The 20,659-nt window shown below is 42.9% G+C and overlaps 1 protein-coding gene and 1 pseudogene across 6 annotated transcripts in view; both read left to right on the top strand.

Moving 5' to 3' along the window:
- LOC119187884 (GTPase-activating Rap/Ran-GAP domain-like protein 3) overlaps window positions 1-20,659 on the top strand; it is a 458,831-nt gene that overhangs the window by 401,280 nt on the left and 36,892 nt on the right. For all 6 annotated transcript variants that reach the window (XM_075878790.1, XM_075878791.1, XM_075878787.1 and 3 more), the window contains 4 exons: window positions 7,551-7,662; window positions 9,394-9,439; window positions 11,245-11,351; window positions 18,839-18,954. In XM_075878790.1, coding sequence (XP_075734905.1) covers window positions 7,551-7,662; window positions 9,394-9,439; window positions 11,245-11,351; window positions 18,839-18,954 — 381 coding nt within the window. The remainder of the gene's footprint in view (window positions 1-7,550; window positions 7,663-9,393; window positions 9,440-11,244; window positions 11,352-18,838; window positions 18,955-20,659) is intronic.
- Window positions 2,355-3,821, top strand: LOC142777112 (uncharacterized; annotated as a pseudogene).

Raw genomic sequence — 20,659 nt, 5'->3', positions numbered from 1 at the left:
TTCCAGTTGCGTGCTCGAAATTTTGTAGTGTGTTCAGCACTTATTCCTAACAGTGATTGTCGCTCAGGCTTTTATTGTTTCTGTGAGAGATTTTCATGAATATGAAATAGGAAGGAAGTTTCGAATATGTTTTCAGATATTTGAATGAAAGGATGAAACACAAAGTAGTAGTGAGTGAGAGATGCTGAAGCAATAATTTATATGCCCATAGCAGCATCTGAAATTTTAGGCAGCACCACCTCGTGTATACAGCGGACCCACGTCGGTGATTGTTTTTCCATGCTGTCATGAGTAAACCGATGTTCTCAGCCCGTTAACTTGAACCTGTTAGCAATACCTGACTCAACGCTTATTGGGAAAATGCTTGAGAGACAATAAAACGAAGGTTGAACAAATCGTTTAACCAAATTTACTTGCACGCCAGAAGTTGTGTTCATGGACTTGTGCAAGCAAATTGGATGGATTGAATTTTTTTTTTTTGAGAGCCCGTGGAAAAAGAAAGGAAGCGTGACCACAACATGCAGTCGCGATGTTCTAGGCACCAAGTTAAATTCAATATGGCTCCCATGCACCCTTGTGCCTATAGCAGTGCATGAATTCTGCATCTAAACGAGAAAGACAAACAATGCTGCCAGCATAACCAAAATAATCGCTTTGTTTGCTCCCCACCACTGCACCGCTCAAGTGCTGCAAACAAAAGTGTCGACACTTTTCCGTTTCACTCCAGATGTTTTGGTCCTAATTATGCACGTTACCTCTTTTTCTGCTCAATCGAAGAACGGCGCACTTTGGAGAAGCTGCAATTTCAGCATCTGGAAGTCTAATGGAATTCACGCCGGCGCTCTTCGCCGTAGTGGCGACGTTCTGCCGACTATAGCATGCGCTGGTAAACGGGAATATGGAGCGTCACTAACATTTCAATAGACGTGGTTTTGCGGCTGTAGTTGCTTGCACTGTTCAGCAATGCGATGGTTTTTTGGGCATCGTTTTCTTTTTTATCTTAGCAGTGTTCCTCTTATGAAAAGCAGGGCCTACATGGAGCAACCTTGCAGTCACCACACTTCCCATAGAACAGCTCCTTCTTATGTGAGTTCCTAGTAGTGCTGAAGCAATACTCGTACCCGATTCGCATTTTTTTTCCTTTATATTATGACAGATACCCACTCTGGAAATCGTCGTTCGCTTCTTCTTCATATTCTTCTTGCTTTGTCATCTTGTATTTACTACTTCAAACTTCCTCATCATTTTGAGGGTATGTTAAAGCGTTATATTTTGTTTGTTTACCAAAATCTCACCGCCTCATTGTGGGCCGTTTATACTTATGAAGAACAGAATAAGGCCCCACCGCGGTGGTCTAGTGGCCAAGGTACTCAGCTGCTAACCCGCAGGTCGCGGGTTTGAATCCAGGATGCGGCAGTTGCATTTCCGATGGAGGCGGAAATGTTGTAGGCCCGTGTGCTTATATTTCGGTGCACGTTAAAGAACGCCAGGTGGTCCGAATTTCCGGAGCCCTCCACTACAGCGTCTCTCATATTCATATATGGTGGTTTTGGGACGTTAAACCCGACATATCAATCAATCAAGAACACAATAAGGCTCATAGCCATATCCAATGGATTAACCCCCCCCCCCCCCCCACCTATTTTTTTATTTGACCAACGTCGCTGCAATTTATTGCATCCCGTTTAACGAAATTGGTTGCCTCAAACAAGTTTGCCAGATCTTTCTTGTCCACCTCCAGTTTTGTGATCCAAAAATTTCTCTGAAATAGCTGATGCTGTTTTGCTAGAAAGTCGGAAGATTTTTGCCGGTCACCTACATCAGAACACACTGTAGGCAGAGTGCTATGCTAAGTGGCTACTGTACATATGCACCACCTTTTCTTGTCCCCATCATCATTCTTCATCCCTCTTTCCTTCCCCCTTATCCCCTGTATGGAGTAGCAGGCTCAGGCTATACTCTAACAGGGGATAAGGGACAACTAGCTCAGGCGGACCTATCTGCCTTTTGATAAATTCTCACTCACACACACCACACACACACTCGTTTTCACAGTTCTGGCCCACTTCTTTTACCTTCTTGCCGGTAAGAAGGGTTCTCGGAATTTACTTTTATATATGGCACGTTGCCAGTCTGCCATGTCGGGAAGTAAAAAAAAAAGACAGATTTTTTTTTAAAAGAGACACTTTCAAAGATTGGCCTAAAGTTGACTACTATCCTCATTGTTTTTTTTTGGGGTGGGGTGGGGGGGGGGGGATTCGTGCAATATCTAGAATCGACGCGGTCAATCATGTTCAACAACCACAAACTGGCATGAGCCGAGGTGGAGAACTTCGGATACATGGTGTGTTCGAAAATATATATGCAGTATATGTCTTCCGATTCTTGACTAATACCACTGAGAGGGTGGGTGCCAGAATTCTTTAGGACATCGTCATCATCATCATTAAATTTATTGTGGGTATGATCCAGTTAGTGAAACGAAAACAAAAGAACGGCATCGCTCAGCTACTAGCGGAAACGAAAGTTACGTGGGTCATTGCGACGTTCAATTAGGCGCGGCGAAAAAAACCTGAAAAATTTCTATCAAGAGGACTGCGCACCTCTCGGATTCTCCCGCCAACTTCCTCGACTGCCACTGCTGCGGCCAACAATGTTCGTGCTCATTGATGCTGTTAGTCCTCGTGCGGGGGTCTAACGTGACTGTGCTTGTTGCACGCCCACTTCTGCAGGGATACTCGAACGTGAAACCAGCTGCCTACAAAAATACTGCTATGTGCATGGTTCACTCAATGAGCTCGGGCTTGAGCCGGCGGCATCTGCTTGTCGCAGTCGTCCACCTGTCACTGCTGTCACATGCAGCGAATGGTGACTCAACGCTTCGTAAGGCCAGCTGTCATATTGTTGGCAAGAACGTGGAAGGGCTGTTGTTATTCATGTCACGAGGAGAGTTCGTGGCTATTCGAGGCGTTATCGACGGCCTCGAACCTGGCAAGCATGGGCTTACCATAAACGAGTCGGGTAACATCACGGAAAACTGCGACGCCGTCGGCGCCCACTTCAACCCGTACGGCAAGGAGCACGGGCCCGAAACCTCTGAGAACTCTCACCTGGGTGACCTGGGCAACGTGGACGCGTCAGACGAGCTTATCGCCCAGGTGCAGATCATCAGTCGGAGGCTTCGTCTCCACGGCAATGAGAGCGTCGTGTCTCGTTCGTGCGTCGTCTACGAGAAGCCGGATGACTACGGCTCCAAAGGAGACGTACTGAGCAAATCTACCGGCAGCATGGGAGATCCCGTGGGCTGCGGCCTCATCCAGGGCTTCGGCAAGCATGCTGCCAGTAGCGCTTCCATGTTCGCTTTTCCGCTGCTGTTGTTACCTCTAGGAGTAGCGCTCGCCTTCGGTGCATTCCTGTTATGACGCGTTTTCCATGTAAACCGCACGTTTCTATAAATGAATGCCGTTTGCTTTAATGGTAAATGCGTCTAGCTGTGTTTTGTCAAATACTGCGTAACAAAAACAACAATTATCGTCTTCGTGCCATACACGAAAAACCCAGAACCAATGCTTAACAAGCATGATTCGCTCAGTCGCGTTTCGTTATATGCAATTTCCAGGTGTTTCGTGCCCAAGTTGACTCCATGCTACCCGCCGATAGCCCGTCGTTTAGTTTTGTTAGGAGGTCAACCGCGTCCTATAGAGACTCCGAAGAATTCACAGCCGTTACAGAACAGCTAGGCTGACCATCAAAATGAGATGTTATTAATGCTTTCATGTCAAGTTATATATCATGGCAATTATACCTTTTCAGTGTAGGAATCGTTCACTCACCTAGGACGTTTTGGGCTAATTGCTGTAAGTGGTATACTCTGACTTACCAAGCATTAACAAAAAAACATAGATGTTTCGCCACCCAAGCAGGGGTAATTCGCAGTATACACCGGCGAGAAATAAGCGGAGGTCACCCAGCTCACTTTCGAACAAGGACGTATTCACCTAGTGGACTGGACGACATCTGCTAAGTTGTTGCCAGTGTATACCTAAAATGCCGCCTGCTTGGGTAGCGAAACATCTATGCTATTTTGTTATTTTTTATGGTGAATCGGACTAAATATTTTAGTTACAGATTCACGCGGTTTCCGGGACATTTTCAGATTTTTCTGATTGATTAACAAGGATCGCTTACGAATTATTAAGATGATTTTAGGTAAGGTATGACTGCATATCTCAGTCACATCCTTACATGCTCTCCAGTTATGTGGTTACCTAATTAAGCCTCGGGTTTCTTATTCGCTGCACAAAATAGTTTACTCATTTAGCAAATACACGTCTTTTATGCTGACTATGACAATTGTGGTGTTAAATGCAGCTTTATGTACTTCAGCTCAGCTTAAACAGAGAGAGAAAGAAATAGAGAGGAAAGGCAGGGGGGTTAACCAAGCTTGGCTCGGTTGGCTACCCTACACTTGGGGTGGCGGAAAAAGGGAATATTAGAAAGGAAAGAGAAGGAGACAAAAGGAAAGAAAAGGTGAGCTAAGAAGGGCCTATTTTTAAACCGGCAGTTAGCTGCGGTCACGCGACCACGTTGGCCACCTTGTCGAACAACGACTGTTTTGGCTCACACTCTCGCTGGTATATATTTTAGTCACACAGCTAGTGAACCGATCGGATGTACCTGAACGAGACACCTGCTTGTTTTACGAGGTGATGGCGGAGCGAGCAGACGTGAACGGCATCACAATCGCGATTTATTCTGGTGTGCCGGTGAGCCGGGCGTGCTATGCAGTCTGAACATCGGCCATTTCGAGTCACCTATCGGTTGCTGGTCGCAAACAGGTCCGTGACTTCAAATCGCCGTTGAGAATGAGCCCGAATAAGAATTCCTAACTATCGTTTGTGTGAAGCACTCGAAGAATAGTGAATATGATCGTGTGCTTTGACATGTATCCACTACGGCAAATAGGCTACAAACTGGTGTCAGGACAAAAAGTAAAAGTATTGGGTATGTAGCATCAGAAAAAGAGAAAAGAAGAAATAAATTTTGTTCAGAATAGCTGCCAGTACTGGCGGATTTTATCCCAGTTTTGATAGCTGATATTAAGGTCATAATATTAGCTCTCCAAACGTTACCCAGGTTAAATACTGTAGTAGCGATCATCACGAACTCATTATATGTGTGTTCGTCTCTCTCTGCATATGCTGAAACGCCTCTCCTGAAACTTTTCAGAATGCTAGTTCCCGCGCACCTTCAATGTGTCCACTTAATTTGGGTACCATACACAAGGGTTTCGCATTTAAACGAAAGCGCTGATTCTTTAGCAAAGCCGGTGCTTTTAGTGCCAATCATTCCGGTTTTCCCACTGACAGCATACATCACAATTGCATTATTTCAATCACTAACTTTCAAAAAAATGATTATCAGACCCTGTCTTGACAGCTTATCCAGAATATAACCACCTATTATTGTCCTCGAACAGTGAGTTATCGCGGTCTAGAATAATGAAAGTGGCTATAACGAAACTTCGCTGCCGGTTACCTCCCTCAACTTTTACCTCCATAGAGCAAGTCAAGCACTGTCTCCTCTGTGTCTGTTTTGTAATGAGGAGTAAACAATCAGTCATTACTTCATATCTTGTCACCGGTACACGTTATTGAGGAGAAGATTCATAGCACCACGTCTTCGAAACTTGGGCCTGTAAATATCCGAATAAGTTGTTCTATCATTTAGCGCCTCTACTGTGGGCTACAGTCACAGGGATGTTTACTACGCAATAGATGAATTTATCAGTCACACTAAAGTAATAGTGAGTTAAATTCTTCATCCGTTTAAACATTTACATACTAATGTTCAGTAATTAAATTTGTTGTATTACCTATTCCTAGTTGATACGAGAAGTATTGCGAGGAAATACTTTAAAAAAGAAATTCACCTAACACTTGGCTCCCTGCATTGAGTGAAAGCCGTGAGAAGAGGAGAAGAAGAAGAAGAACGCTGAATTGAAACTAAAAGAATTAAGCTTTTTATTACGTGACCATTATTTCTGCAGAAATATTTCAACATAAACAGGAGATTTGTTTAACCACGTTATTTCTATTCAAGGTAATGAATGCATTGTCTGATCTGTACGAGTGACAAACAATTACTGCACTCCTTTGATTCAACCTAGGGTGTATTTTCTTGTTTTTCTCTGGTGGGGGTATCGATACTGAATATAAAAAAAATCTTACTGAATTAAGTCATCGATTCTTGGCCGATCCCTCTGAGTGGGTACGAGCTATGGCTGTGGAATCATCATCATCATCATAGGCCCAGCCTTGACGCTGAGTATTTTGCAACGTATTGTGATGCCGCATTGTGTTATTTAGCGCACTTCTTTCGGCAAAGGAGGTGAGATTTTTGTTCATTCTTGAGGCTCCACACGTGTGCCTTCGTGTCTCTTCTAGCAGCTATGCCTCTAAAGCACGAAGTTGGACGAAGGAAATACAGAACACTCAGCCAACGTTGTTGTCTGGCTATTTGTACAAGTCTGGCGTGAAATTCACCACTGGTGTATGCATATCGCCTGATTGTTTGTGGTGATAAGCACAAATAATAATTGTTATATTTATGATGAATATTTTTGCTCTCACTCAATTTTATTTTATCATCTATAGTTGTTCTAATGCGAACCCGTGCACTATGGCACAACTGGCACCTGGTTAACCAGCGCGAGGTTCAGTATAGGCTCATATTGTGGACTCTAAAAGTGGCACACTTCTTGAGTCACGCGAACTGCACATCTCTAACTACACTTTATATGCTTTCTTCATTCTAGGAGCCCGTATTGATAGTGACATAAACTTCTCGAAGCGTGCTGATTTTACGCGTGGCATTCATTCGCGGGAAATGACAGGAAAGAGCTGTCATAGCGCAGTTGACAAGAACTTTGCTTGTGCACTTTGCTTACGTACTCTACCGAGCTCTTCGCTCACTGCGTACAATCTTGTCTGTTAGGCACGGCAGCATAAATCTTTCCCAAAAAAGGAGTGTCATGCAACACTTGACACAGTAGGGAGCACCTTGCAAAATAAGTTAGAAGCTGTAGCGCCTTTCCTTACTAAATAGCACCTTTCCTGAAACGATGTTTGATAATATGAGATCTTTTGTAGAGTGAAAACGAGCCTTCTTGAGTTAGAAAGAAACATTTAGACAAACTGGAGTAGCGTCTTTCTAGTCTCCCTAAGTAATGATATGGTTTATAATTACTTTATTGTTGAATGAGCCTACTTTCCCTTCCTGCATGTTTTTATCATTTTTAGAGCTAGCTAGGTCAGACGTGTGGTTTCTCTTAATTATATTCCTATTTAACTATTGTTCTTTATTTTAAAAAAATCCTAGAAACACAGGGTGAACTTCTCAACTCCTGCCTTATTTTAATTCGCTATTTCACTTTTTTGTAATTTTTGTTGTCTGAAATACTGTTATCTTTATATGAACACGTTTGTAAGCTTTGAACAGGTGTGTGCCAGTGAACAGGCTTTTCGTCTAATATATCGTTTTTGTTTCAGGTGGAACGAAAACGTCACATTGGCAACGACATCGTGAATATAATTTTCTTGAACGGAAGCTACGAAGACCACTGCAATTTCAAGCCATCCATGATCAAGTCTCAGTTTACTCGTATCCAAAACTGCGTTCTTTTTCTGTTGCCATGTGTAACAAGAGTGCCTTCGCGACAGTCGATAGTACAGTGCTCAACTCTCATGTCTATAATGACGGAGCCATAGAGAAACATTCTATACAAAGAGTGGTCACTCGAGCCTTTTCGCGGCTCAACAAGATAGGCTCTGACCAACCGCTAGATAGAGCGCCCATGCTCGCTTCTATTCTTCTGTCACGACATATAATAGCCGTCTCAAGAGGTCAATAAAAACCCAAAATTGGCATCAAATTTCTGCAAAGAAAAAACGTTATTGATTTGTGCAATTTTTGCACATCCACTCTACAATGTGTCCCGCTGAGGGCGTTTAATGATTTACCACAAAAATCAGTAAAGTCTGACTAGAAAGTGTTGTCTTTCTGCATGTATTTTACACAAAAGGTACACATTCATGTGTTTTAGATGTGCTGCTGATGTAGTACTTTTGTGGAAGCATGGGTGTGTAGCTTAGAGGTAAAGACATTTGCTTTCGGAGCAGAGGGTGCGGGTTCAAATCCCAGCACTGGAGAGAATAATTTTTGTTACTTTATTTATGCAAACGACATTATCGCGTCTGACCAGCTGCTTGTGGCACTGAAAACAGGACGGTAGCTCGGCCGCAGGGCCCTACAGGTGTGTCCGTTCTTTATGTATGTTTTTCCATGACACAGCGTCGCACGCATGCAGAACAGCACGAGCGGCATCTGCAGTCGCAAATACGCCACATCTGAGCGTGCGCGGCACTAGTAATGTGCCTGCCTTGCAATACTGATCCCTGTTTATCACTGCAGAGGCAACAATCACTTTGGCCGTTGAAAGCGGTTGGAACTATTTACCCAAAAAACAAAAATCAAGCAAAAGAACAACAACAAAGCGAACCGTTCTTGCTGTGACATGCTATTACGAAGCGAGAATAAGTTTAGGCGCCTAAATGGGCAATTGCTGTTTTTCTCTCTTTTTTGCCTTTTTTCGGTTCTATAATGTTGACAGCGCTTCGATGGCCAAATCAGTCATCGCGGCCGCGGAGATAAATGATGGAAACTGCAAGGCAGGCGCATTACTAATTAATGCCACTGTCAAGTGCGCAGCATGCTTTATAACATAGGACGTCTAAATTTACAATATTTTCTGAACGTTCAAGTCCGCAAGAAGGCTGTTGCCAAAACATACTCTGAAATGCGTACGCTGCCACAATGTCTGGTTCGGGTGAGGATGTAACTTGTGCATTCTGCACTCTTACATAAAGTGTGGATTACACTGAAAACTTGGTAACCCAGGGGTTATCAAGCTCACTTACAATAAAAAAGTAGATGAAATGAATTGATGGGGACTATAACTAAGCAAACATCAGTTAGCAGCGGTGCTTTTCTTTTACTCTTATTCTTCGTTTCAGTACGCTTTGCGTTTAGATAGCACAGCCAACGTGAAACGGTACGGCTGCAAATCTGCATTTGTCTCGTTTGAAGCAGCAAATGTGTTGAAATATTCACCTAATTTTTGTGTATACGTGCAGAATTTGCCACACCACGACGCGTCATTCGCCTGCATATACAAGTGGAGTTCACTCCTTCTTGTGCACTAAATTACACCTGTTCTAGTTAGTATTCCTTAAATGTCAATAAAGAACCCTGAGGCTGGGTCTCTCCTTACAATATGTTAATAGAAACCTTTATGAATAACAAACACCACGTTCCTTGACCCTCCGAACTCAGATATTTTCGCAGTCGTGTCTTATATCAGAGAGGAGGATGCTTACAGGTAAGCTTTCCTTTTTGCGTGAAAAACGTGCTTCCTGAAACGTTCTCATTTTTGCTTTAACATGTTGAGGATCACTCAGTCCCTTCCGGAGATCAGCCAGCATATGGGTACTGCAGGTTACCAGTGTTGCCCACTCAGGAGCCATTGAACTAGGTTGTCCTCGTGTGCAACCTTGGTACATTAGTCACATTACCATACCGCCAGTCTTCTAGGAACCTGAAGGGGCTACTGCTGTACACGTTCATCATACGCAACGCCACACATAATATTGTTGAGATTGTACGTTACGATAATGAAGTATTGCTCACATGAAATAACAGATGGTTTTTATGCCCGTGGTGGTATAGCCTGCAAAATTACTCGGTAGATGCGAGCCTCGATGTCACACTCTTTTCAAAGCGCGGTTCTTTGTTTTGTGTTCTTAAAATTTCATAATAGGCTACGGTGATTAGCTAATCACAAAAACTGCCCTTTTAAACAAGACCAGTGGTTATCAAGCTTTCAGACACTTATGGGAACAGAAAGGCTGTGCGATTTATGGGGGTTATGTGCGAAAACCACGGGAAAGGTTTTTTTAAAAGTTGCTTGAGGTGTTTGCGAGAAATTTGTATAAGAATCGTAACCAGTGGCCTACCGTTTGATCACCATATTCGATCCCCACCAGCAGACACTGCCGAAGGAGAATACGCGGTGCTGCGCTTCTGGTGGCAATAAAGGCATGGGGTTACACTTTATTACCTTTTTTAATAGCCAGAGAGACCTTCTGAAGATATAAAAACAAATCGGTCATATTCTTTCATGAAACTAGAACTGAAAATTTGACTGTAAACAACACGAGTTTTATGTGAAACTGCCTAATGATTAGCTTCTCTCTTTGTTTTGTAGGTGCATAACAACCGACCTGAGAAACTTCATCGTGATTCGCATCAATCCCGCTTTCGTTATATATGAAGCGCACTTCGAATGGTAATGGCTCGCGCCATTACTATTTAAAAAAAGTAAACACAGTAAAATATTATCTATTTTAATTTTCTTTGCGAGCAAGTAGGGGATTTCTCCGTAAGCTTTTCTAGGCATTTGTAATAATTTGGGAGGACATATTGGAAGTATAGCAGGTGTTTTGCTTTCTCAAGTTGCGCTATTCTCTGAAGTTTGAATTATTTATATGCCAATTGCGATTGATGTCATTAAGACATAAAAAGGGGACAAGGAAAACGTCAGTCCTGTAAGTGTAAACCGATAAAGAATTTTTCTTCGTCAATTAAGGAAACATCAAACAAAACAACATTTCGCGTTGTAGCATGAACTCGGTATCAATCATACATAAAAATTTTTCTCAGTTTTTCTGGATACAGCATTGTTTAAAAAAACGATTATTCCATTCCACTGGCTCGTAAGAGTAGAATATTGTAATAAAACTGCCATTTTTATTTCAGAAAAAAAATCTGGCTTTCGGTTGTGCGCATGAGAGAAAAGAAGAGACATCGTGCCGCTAATTAATGCCACTCCCAAATTTATTGATTGTGGGGTTTAACGTCCCAAAACCATCATAGGATTATGAGAGACAGCCACTGCCAAATAACCGTGCGCGAAATCAAAAGCACGTGTCGGCATTTCATGAGAAACGCCTTATCATTACAGTGGCCCAGCCAAGAGTTCTCAAAGACCCAGCGATGCTGGGATTCTTAATATGTCAGTCTGGTGCCATTGCTAAGCTCGAGAGATTGTTTCCGCGTGAATGGTGTCCGGCACTCCACGCAAACAGCGCTACATTCTGACGACTCCAGCTTGTTTGCTACTTACAGGTTGTCTTTGTTCTCGGAAGAGTCTGTGCCGCTGTTTGGGCCGTCGCTGCCATGTCCTCCAGTGTTCCACAATCACCAGGAGTTCAGAGAGTTTGTGCTTGTTAAACGTGAGTATTTTTTGTTCAGAAGTGTGTGAGAAAATACGCATATATATTGAAACATTTGCGTGAAAATTTTTTTGTACTGGAAGTCTGGAAATAATGGGTAGTTGGTATATGTGTTGAAATAATACAACGACGACGGTCTTGATATAAAAAATATTTGGCAAATTTATTTGTATCCAATTTTTGGCACTTCAGCATTTTATTCTATCAGCTGATTGCATACTTCTGTATTATTTTATACTACTTATATTGGTACAATAAATAAACACCTTTAGAAAAAATTTTAAATTTTTATAATTCACAGTCAGCTGATTAGGTTGTTTTTTTTTCTTTGCCTCAGTTCTAAGCTTTATTCTTACATAAGCCGATGGTTTTACGGTCGATACGCCGAAGTGGACAAGAGCCAAAACACAAGGGTCGAGCAAGCAAGCTCCATTCGTCTCGGTGTTGTTCATGTGTCATCTCTCGTTGGTCAACTCTACCACCTGAGAACGTGGTCACCCTGAACGCCTCTTTATATTCCTAATCACAAATTTTTCATAGCCTGTATAATGGCAGCTTGATTCTGTTCAACTACAGGGTTCTGACAGTTACTATATGTTTGTTATTTACTCTTGACGACTGCCTGACTGCAAACACGTGTGTGTGCTCTTGCGTCTGGGTCTATATTTTTTAGATTTTTCTTTCGTATACTAGCAGGTGTTAGACTATATCACGTGAATATTTCAAGCAACTTGCAAATTCTAGTTCATTAGTCTGCTCAGTTTTTTTTTTGTCATATTGTTGCTTTCTCGTTGCATCTGACGCCACCTTGGCTTGTTTCTATGGTTTCTCTTAGGTAAAGAACGTGTGGTCAATAGGACGATGTCGGTAGCCTTTGTATTCTATTAACTCCAAATCATCTCTTTGTTGTTGTTTGTAAAACTGGTGCAGCTGTCCTTTTTTTTTTTCACCTGAACGCGCCAACATTGACCACCGAATCCATGAGTGCCTGCTCCAGGCGTCCTGGTGCCCGTTCTCAGAATAACCTAGCAGAAAACAGCCACCCAGGACTGTTATTGGCACGCATCCGCGTTTTCTCGTCCATTTTACCACTGAGCTCTGTTATACGCCATTTATCAATTGGGTGGTCGGTGCTAGCACGTTCAGCTTTAAAAAATGGTCGGCTGTACATTATCTGGGCAACGAAGTTGTATAGACTTGTGATGAGCACGTCTACCGCTGCGCTTTTGCAAGAAATTTCACTCTGTGACTACTGTAAAGAGAAACTTACTATCGACAAGCTAGGCGTTCTACGTTGATCCACTCAGACAAAATACAAAATACGGCGTTAACAGTTGGACCTACACTGAAACTTCGGTAGCACTTGGTGAATCCTGGTCTAAAAAGCTAATTCTATATACTCATCTTCATCATTACTGTCAGCCTCACCGAGATTCACGTTTGTACTCAGGTCTATCATACGTGTTGCTAACGAGTATCGTTCATACACCATTTGAATATTTATTGATCAGACGCTTGAACTGCACAGAGAACTGCGTTGACCCCCCCCCCCCCCCCCTTAATCCACGAACTTTTCCAGGGAAGTTCTTTATAGATATATCTTACGCTGTTATCAGCTCAAGAAATATCTCCTTACTCATTTGCAGCCATTCGTAACTCGTACTCTAAGGTACTGTATAACAGTACCGATTACGTGAGGTTGCTAAACAGCATTGACAGTATGGTCGAACAAGCTAATTCTAGGCTAAGGCACTTATGAGTCCACTCACTCGGACTCACTCAGACTCGCATCGAGCCGTGGGCCTGGGTGGGTTCATATCAGAAGAATGTCGGTAAGAATGAGTCCACGCGAGCCCGAAGCGCAAAGTATATTTGATTAGTGGGTCAAAAGGAGCTCCAAAGGTTTCCCGCTTGTGTTCATGACACGCGATGATAACAGCGTGAAATGTAACATGTTATAACTTCTTCTAAGAATGAACTGGTTGAATCAATTTGCCGAATAAAAAAAAATGGAAGATCCTTCGTACAGAGGAAACCGATGATATGCACAGCACGAATGATGAAGGTTGATGTGTCACTTTAAACTCAGCACCATGTTACGAGGCGTACGTTAATTATGCCGCACATAGCTTCCATGTCATCATGTTTGCGCCTGGCATTTGTATTTGTCGTCCATTCACGTCATGTAATACCAAATTTGGTTTTTGTGAAGCTAAGTGAAACGGCCACGAGCGCATCATGAGCGTGGTATGTAGTCATGTTCTTACATGACACACATCTCATTATTATCATGTTTGCATCACCTTAGTCATCCATTCATGTCGCATAACACCACATTTGGCATATGTGAAGCTAGCGAAATAACCGCGAGTGCACTATGAGCGTGGGATGCAGTACCGTTTTACATGACACGCATGTCACGATTATCATGTTTGGACGTGTTATTTACCTTCGTCATCCATTCACGTCCAGTAATACCAAATTTGGTATATGTGAAGCTTGTGAAACGATCGCGAGTGCACCATAAGCGTGGCGTGTAGTCATGATTTATTACATGACATACATGTTATGATTTACACGCGAGGATTTGTCTCCTGTGTTCGTCATGCAGTCATGTCATGCCATACCAGTTTTGCAATATGTCATGTGAACGAAACCACCGCAAGAGCAGCAGGATCATGAAATGTTCGCCTTCGCGAACAAACAAGCAGGAATGTCTTGGCTGCTGTTTACGATGTCTCTACAAGGGATCTGTATTGCGTTGCTTGAATTATTCATTTCCTCATCAAGGAAATTGTAGTTTCGGAAATTGCTGATACTCGCGTGCACCGCAGGTCAAAAGAACTCGCTGTTTGCTCAGACACTGTGGGCGCCGAGTGAGGAAAGATCCCGACGAGGGGGACTTTTCTTTCAATCGGGCTCGGATCGTGTGCGCTCTTTTGAAGGGTCACCAGCGTGCCATTGTTCAAACTCACTCGCCCGCACATTATGATTTACTAGTGCGTGTATGTACACGCGCACGGTATACGCTTCATGAGCCCAGCGAGCCCGCCTCGCGTTCTGCCTGTACTGCGACACAGTGCGGTTTTTGTCCTGCCATCCGCGGTCTCGGTTTAAGCGCTGAAAACAACCTGAATTTTTGAACAGCAGCCGCTGCCAGAGGTCACGCTTTTGATGCGCTTCCACAGAGCAACTAGAAGTGCAAACAAAGACCACCGTGTATTGACGTTCTTGCAAGGAGGTGCACCTTTCGGTGCTCTTGCGTGGACACGCAACCTTGTCGGCGGCTGCGTACACTTAGAAAACACAGGGATGTGGTACGCAAAATATGTAAAAGAAACAACAAAACAAATATCTCCAGTTCGGGTTAGGTGTAGCACGGAAATAACCTCCTGTGATTGGATGCCCGATACAGTCGCGCAGGACCTCTGTTTGTGACTCCTTCAGAGCACAAACGAGTAGTGATTTGTTTCCTGCATTTATTACCTTCTACTTCTACCGCTTCTCTTCTACTCATTCGAATGCGCGTGAGGTGGAGAACAGCGACTCTTCGCTTACTGCTCTTCACATCAGCCAGGCTGGTTTCGCGGAAGTCAGCTCTGTGTTTTGTGAAAGCGCTCTTGTCCGATCGTGAAGTTTCGTTGTACGCTCGAAGCTTCGTTAAGGAGGCGCATGCTGCGGCAATAGAACTTATAGAGAAGTCGCTATAATATTGGAGCTAGAAGCATGTGAAATGTTGGTCGGCAATGACGACCCAGCTGCCTCGTTGCGGTCGCGTTTCTTCTTCTTCACCAGCATAATAATAATAATAATAATAATAATAATAATAATAATAATAATAATAATAATAATAATAATAATAATAATAATAATAATAATAATAATAATAATAATAATAATAATAATAATAATAATAATAATAATAATAGTAATAATAATAATAGTAATGTTGTGTTGCTATTGTTGCCATCATCTCACTTTTTGTATGTAACGCATGGTATCACAAAGCACTATAGTGTCTCTTACGTATATATACTTATCGCGTAGCACCAAGTGGTGAGCCGTGTAATTCGTTTTTCTACATTTGTTCCCAGCTTAATCGAACAACTGTTCTGGGCCATTTGACAGACAGGACACCTGTTCCAATTGAAATAAATATGAGATCATTGCAAACATTGCATAAACGTAGCCAATGTTCATTGACAGGAAATGGTTCACCAGCGTAACTGCCTCCGTCTGACAAGATACTTCAACTTCACTGGAGAATAATCACCGAAATCTGCAGTCGAACCTTGTTGGAGCAGCGCTGCCAAATGATGCGCAAATTTGTTTCACTTTTACACTCTATTCGCATTACCACACCTCATTACGTGCGGTGTGGTAATTCATTGCGCTCTCGCTTGTTCTATATCGTGGAATACAAAACAATATCTCTATGGACTTAAGTACCGAAACGAAAATGCTGCCCTAGACAGCTGCATAGAATCTTGAAGCATTTTACGGGCCTTTAACTCGGCGCGGTCGACTTTGTTCCCGTATTTGTATTACATTTAGCTCACGAGCTGCTATTTAAGCCGTTATTAAATACTGCCATTCTATCATTCTTTCCATTTACCTTTAACCATAATGTGCGATCTTACACCTAGCTTTTAACGAGACAGCAAGACGGTGTTTTAAGCCTGACGAAAGCAAATGTTTCCATTTTTAAATTACTTCAACCACCCGGCAGCGAGGCGCTTATGCTACCGATCCTTCTTTCGACTTTAACTTGGATTCACTCCGACCCTAGCACTCTATCTTCGCAACACCTTTTGCCTCCAGATTTCTTGAGGCGTGTTCGCGAGGATATAATAAAATCTACTCGTGTTTGAAACACAGCGTGCGCGCAGGGACTGCCGCTACACTGGCGTCGTATGCCTGACGCAGTTCCCCGTATAGCCATTTCGGCGTGCGGAACGTATACACAATGCGAACACAGCGTCGACGACGGGGGAGGAGTGGCGGCCTCTCGTGCTACGTGACAGAATTGCGAGAACCGCGAGTCTCGTGTCTGAGGTGTCTACACTGAAGCCATCCTTGCTAGCAGTGGTTGCACGCCGCGACGTGACCAGGCGTCGTTCTTACGCGTGCACTGTTTACCGCTGCACGCGTGCCAGCGTCAGCACTGTCAGGAACACGCGATGGCCTGCCTCTGTTCACTCGTGCGTCGCACTTTAAGTTCACCATTCCTGTGTCATCGCCTTGCTCTCGTCTATCTACATTATTTTACTTTCCATCGTAATACGCGCTCTGTTTTCGCGTTTCGTTTATACACGGCTGTCGCTTGGCAGATATGACAAATTATAAAGAGGTGTGACCCATTTTGACTTCCAATGTTGTAGAGCGGGAACTCCTCCTACTCTAGGTAACGTGAGTTTCTTGTAATGTATTTCTTTTTCGGTCTTTTCCCGACTTGCTTCTTTCGACTTCTTGTTTTGTGGGAAAGGTTTGTAGTTGACGTGAAATGGGGACTATATCTGACTATGGCTCGGCTGGGAATGTTATGTGCAGGTCATCAAGTAAGGAAGCCGTAGCATGTACCCGTGATTTTCCCGGCAGCGAAGCTAAGCTATTTGTGCCTCTCGGAATCATCATTTCCCCATCCCACAAATCGGTTCCACTGTGTTATACTTCTGCAGGGGCAGAATAGCTCCCTTTCTTCATAGGAGCAACTCTACTTTGTGTAAGCGAAAAACCCATGGTAGCACTGTGTAATGCGAAAGTCGAGCAACAGCTTGGTTACACAGAATATCTGTCTCTGACACTCATCGAGTACTTTACGCCTCGGTGGAGCCGTGAGTTCAAAAGGATGCATTCGAGAACCACTATGCCACGCTATAAACATTTTACGAAATAAATATTTTATTCCTCATTGTTCGTTTAGTACGCGGATAATGAACCATTCGCTACCCAGAGTCCTTTCGCAACTATAGAGACATTTTAACCTCCCACGATACAGTAATTTCATGCTGGCTGTATCTGCGTTTTTCGTAAACAGTGAAAAAAAATGATCGAAAACAGAAAAGACATGATAGATATCCTGAAGAATCGGCGCCATAACTCCCGAGCTAAATCTGCTGAAAAAATTGCATGTTGTTTTGTTGTGTTCTGTGCAAAAAAAAAAAAAACCTCGATCCCTCGAAGCTCTGGTCCCCTTTGCTAAACTTGCGAGACCCTGTGACAGCAAAAGGATAGGAAAAAACGCGTGTTCGTACATCGTCGACTCTATGTGAACCAACAAACTTTAATTAAGTGATCTGTATTTACAACCAACAGTGATTCGTACAACAGTGTCTATATTGGATGGTGCTTTAGGTATCATGAAATGCATTTGCATGTGTTCTGAAGCGCGATCACCAGAATAGCCTGGTGCACCGAGTTAAATGTCTACACAACAATGTTGAGAGGACCGAGTCAATATATAATGATGCTTGTCGAGCGAACGGAGCTGATGACAGGTGCAAGCATAGCGACGCATTCCATACCTGTAGTATTCCATACACTCAAGTATTCTCTACCTTCTTTGGAGAATACAGTCTCTATAAAGTAGGGGTCTCAAATTCATCTCAGTCAGTGGGCCGCAGTCACGGAATTTTGATCCAAAATCCGCCGGACAATGAAAAAAACCTTGAGGAGGGGAGAATTTTACAAACTGCCAGCTTTCGTTGCCTTTTGTGAGTAAACGTAGCCCATATCTTATATACGGGTCATTTCTGCAGGACATTCTACATTTGACACCAGAGTTTCAACATGTCGAAAGTGGACTCCAGTCTCCAGTATGACTAAAACCTGTACGCCGATTCGGAAGCAGAGAGTTGCTATTTTATGGTTATCTTTCAACGCACGGTAACCGAAGAAGATGCCTCATGAAAGCAATGCCTTATACATGTTATGCCTGTGTAGCTCACGGACATACTTATAAAAAATTTAAGAAAAACTACACGGAACGAAGACAGTCAAGTAGGGGCTGCGGGAAGCAAGCGAACGGTTCGCGGGCCGCGTATTTAAGTTCCTTGCTCTAGAGAATTGGACAGGGATGCAGAAAACCAAGTGGCGTATAAACCCAATGGCTTAGTCAATAATAATGAGATACAGAAAATGATTGGTTGAAGATAATACGGCATCTCATCGAGAACTCCGGGTGCTTTTGATATATCTAAATTCTGATAATACTCAATACATTTGTCAGTTTGGTGAACAGACATCCACATAGCGATACAACCACGTATACGTCAGGGTGGTAGAATGATATAAAAACGCACAGAATAGGTAAAGATACACAGATAATTTTGTAATATTATGCAAAAAGAGAAGGTCACTGATAGGGAGACTGAAAGATAGAGGTGATAGGCACAAGAAAGATTGTTTTTGGTGCATTGAAGCTGCGTTCGAGTGGCGATGCCAGCTGTGAAGATCATGTGGGCATCTTCATTTTATTTTTTTTTCAGTGATCAATGGTGAGAAGGCGGCCTTCAACACGCCAATCTTCGCCCAGAAGCGAGAGAGAACGCTGGACATGCTGATAAAGGACCTTTACAACGAGCACATGTCGGAGAGCAGGACGGTGAGCCGCTATGGGTTCCTCATGAGCGCATTTTGTCGTCTTGACCTCTGTGGGCTATACAGTCGATACAAACCAGGAAAGCACGCACAGGCACACGTGTCCCTTTCGCGCCAACATCTTATATATAGTTCAAGGAGAACTTTCTCCAGAATGTATATGAATAGTCTGCTACTCTTCCGAAAGCTGTGCTTGGGAGTTCTAAATTTAACTGCCTCACAATATGGCATTGTTCTATGGACATACAGTCATGAACGATTGGATAAAGAACACTGAATGCGTATGCTATTAACGGCAACTTGTTGCACTGATATCAACGTGATGTATTGAATTGCAAAAGATACTTTTCCACTTGAGCGCTTAGAGTTCTAAATGAGCGCTTGCCAACCGAGTTTAGTTGGTGTGACCTTGAAAATATAACTTCAGTGTTCCCTTTCATATTGCTCTCAACAGTGCAGTTGGGAATCAGCTTGAATTCCGTATTTATTCAACCCCCTACAAGCAGACAGGCCTTTCACTTACTCGAGACTTCCAGCGTTAACTCAAGAATGTATTTATTGACCCAACCACTTGGCAAAACTCTTTCGATATTTTCTTTCTTTTTTTTCCGTGTAACTTTTGTGCCACATGCGTTCTAGGGTCTCGATGGTATTGTTAAGGCTATACTCTTGGGATTTGTCATATGTTTTTAGCGTAGCATTGATAGTACGAAACTGTTTGAACCCATACAATGAATTAACTACTCGTTATGATGGCGCTCAAGTCAGTGGGAAATCGCGCGAGACCTGTGGCGTCCCCATTTACTAGCTGAAGCAGGCCAAGCTGATCTTTTTCATAGGGCGTGACAGAATACACTATTTTCGCCTTTATCTACACAGCATACTCACGGGTGGTGCAACACCCTAATTTTTCATTCACGCTTTTAAGTTATATATCCATATGTATACTTTTTTTTCATCAAGTGTGATCACCTCGTTATTCAAAATATCAGTCTTTATAACTTGTGTTATACCACTGCTCACAAATTTATTAAGGATCCGGCATGATGTCCAATGAAATTGTTAGATTGTTTGTAAGAATTACTGATAGGCAAAGAATGCCTGAAGCCGATCCACGAGCAAGTCAACTGTGCTGCTTTAGGCTCCCGGGGTGAGGGGGTACCTTACAGATTCGTCCACCACCTTAGGCAATTCGTTTTCCACACTTGCGATGACCGTTCCCAAGCTAAAATAATTTGCAAGAGCAGCTTCTAGAAATCCTAATCAACAATTTTTAGTATATTACACAAAGAACAAAACTTCAGATAAATTTGGCTGCATATGAGCAACAGGCGGGAATTCGCATTGTGTGTAATGCGAACAAACTTCATAAGAAGTCAGGAGCTGCGGACTTCATTGGGGGCGACCACGACTTGTTTGAAAGTAACTGCTAAGCAAGGAATATGGAATAGGGCTACTTCTATTATATTTGTCATACTTTACTGCCTATAAATTTGCTCTGACCACTCGCTAGTCTTGTTCAGTTAAGGTAGTCACCAATAAATAATTTAAAGTAGGAGATTATGATCTAGGGGAAGTGGCAAGAACTCTCACTAAGTACTTCATACGCTTGCATTCAAGTGAGATTACTTGACCATATTCAACGATCGTGGTGTGTTTACAAGGAATAGTCAAATGCAACAAAGCTGCCTAAAACACGAGGGACAAGG

This window comes from Rhipicephalus microplus, chromosome X (assembly GCF_043290135.1).
Source record: "Rhipicephalus microplus isolate Deutch F79 chromosome X, USDA_Rmic, whole genome shotgun sequence".
Lineage (NCBI taxonomy): Eukaryota > Metazoa > Arthropoda > Arachnida > Ixodida > Ixodidae > Rhipicephalus > Rhipicephalus microplus.
This window is presented reverse-complemented; position numbering and strand designations above follow the sequence as displayed.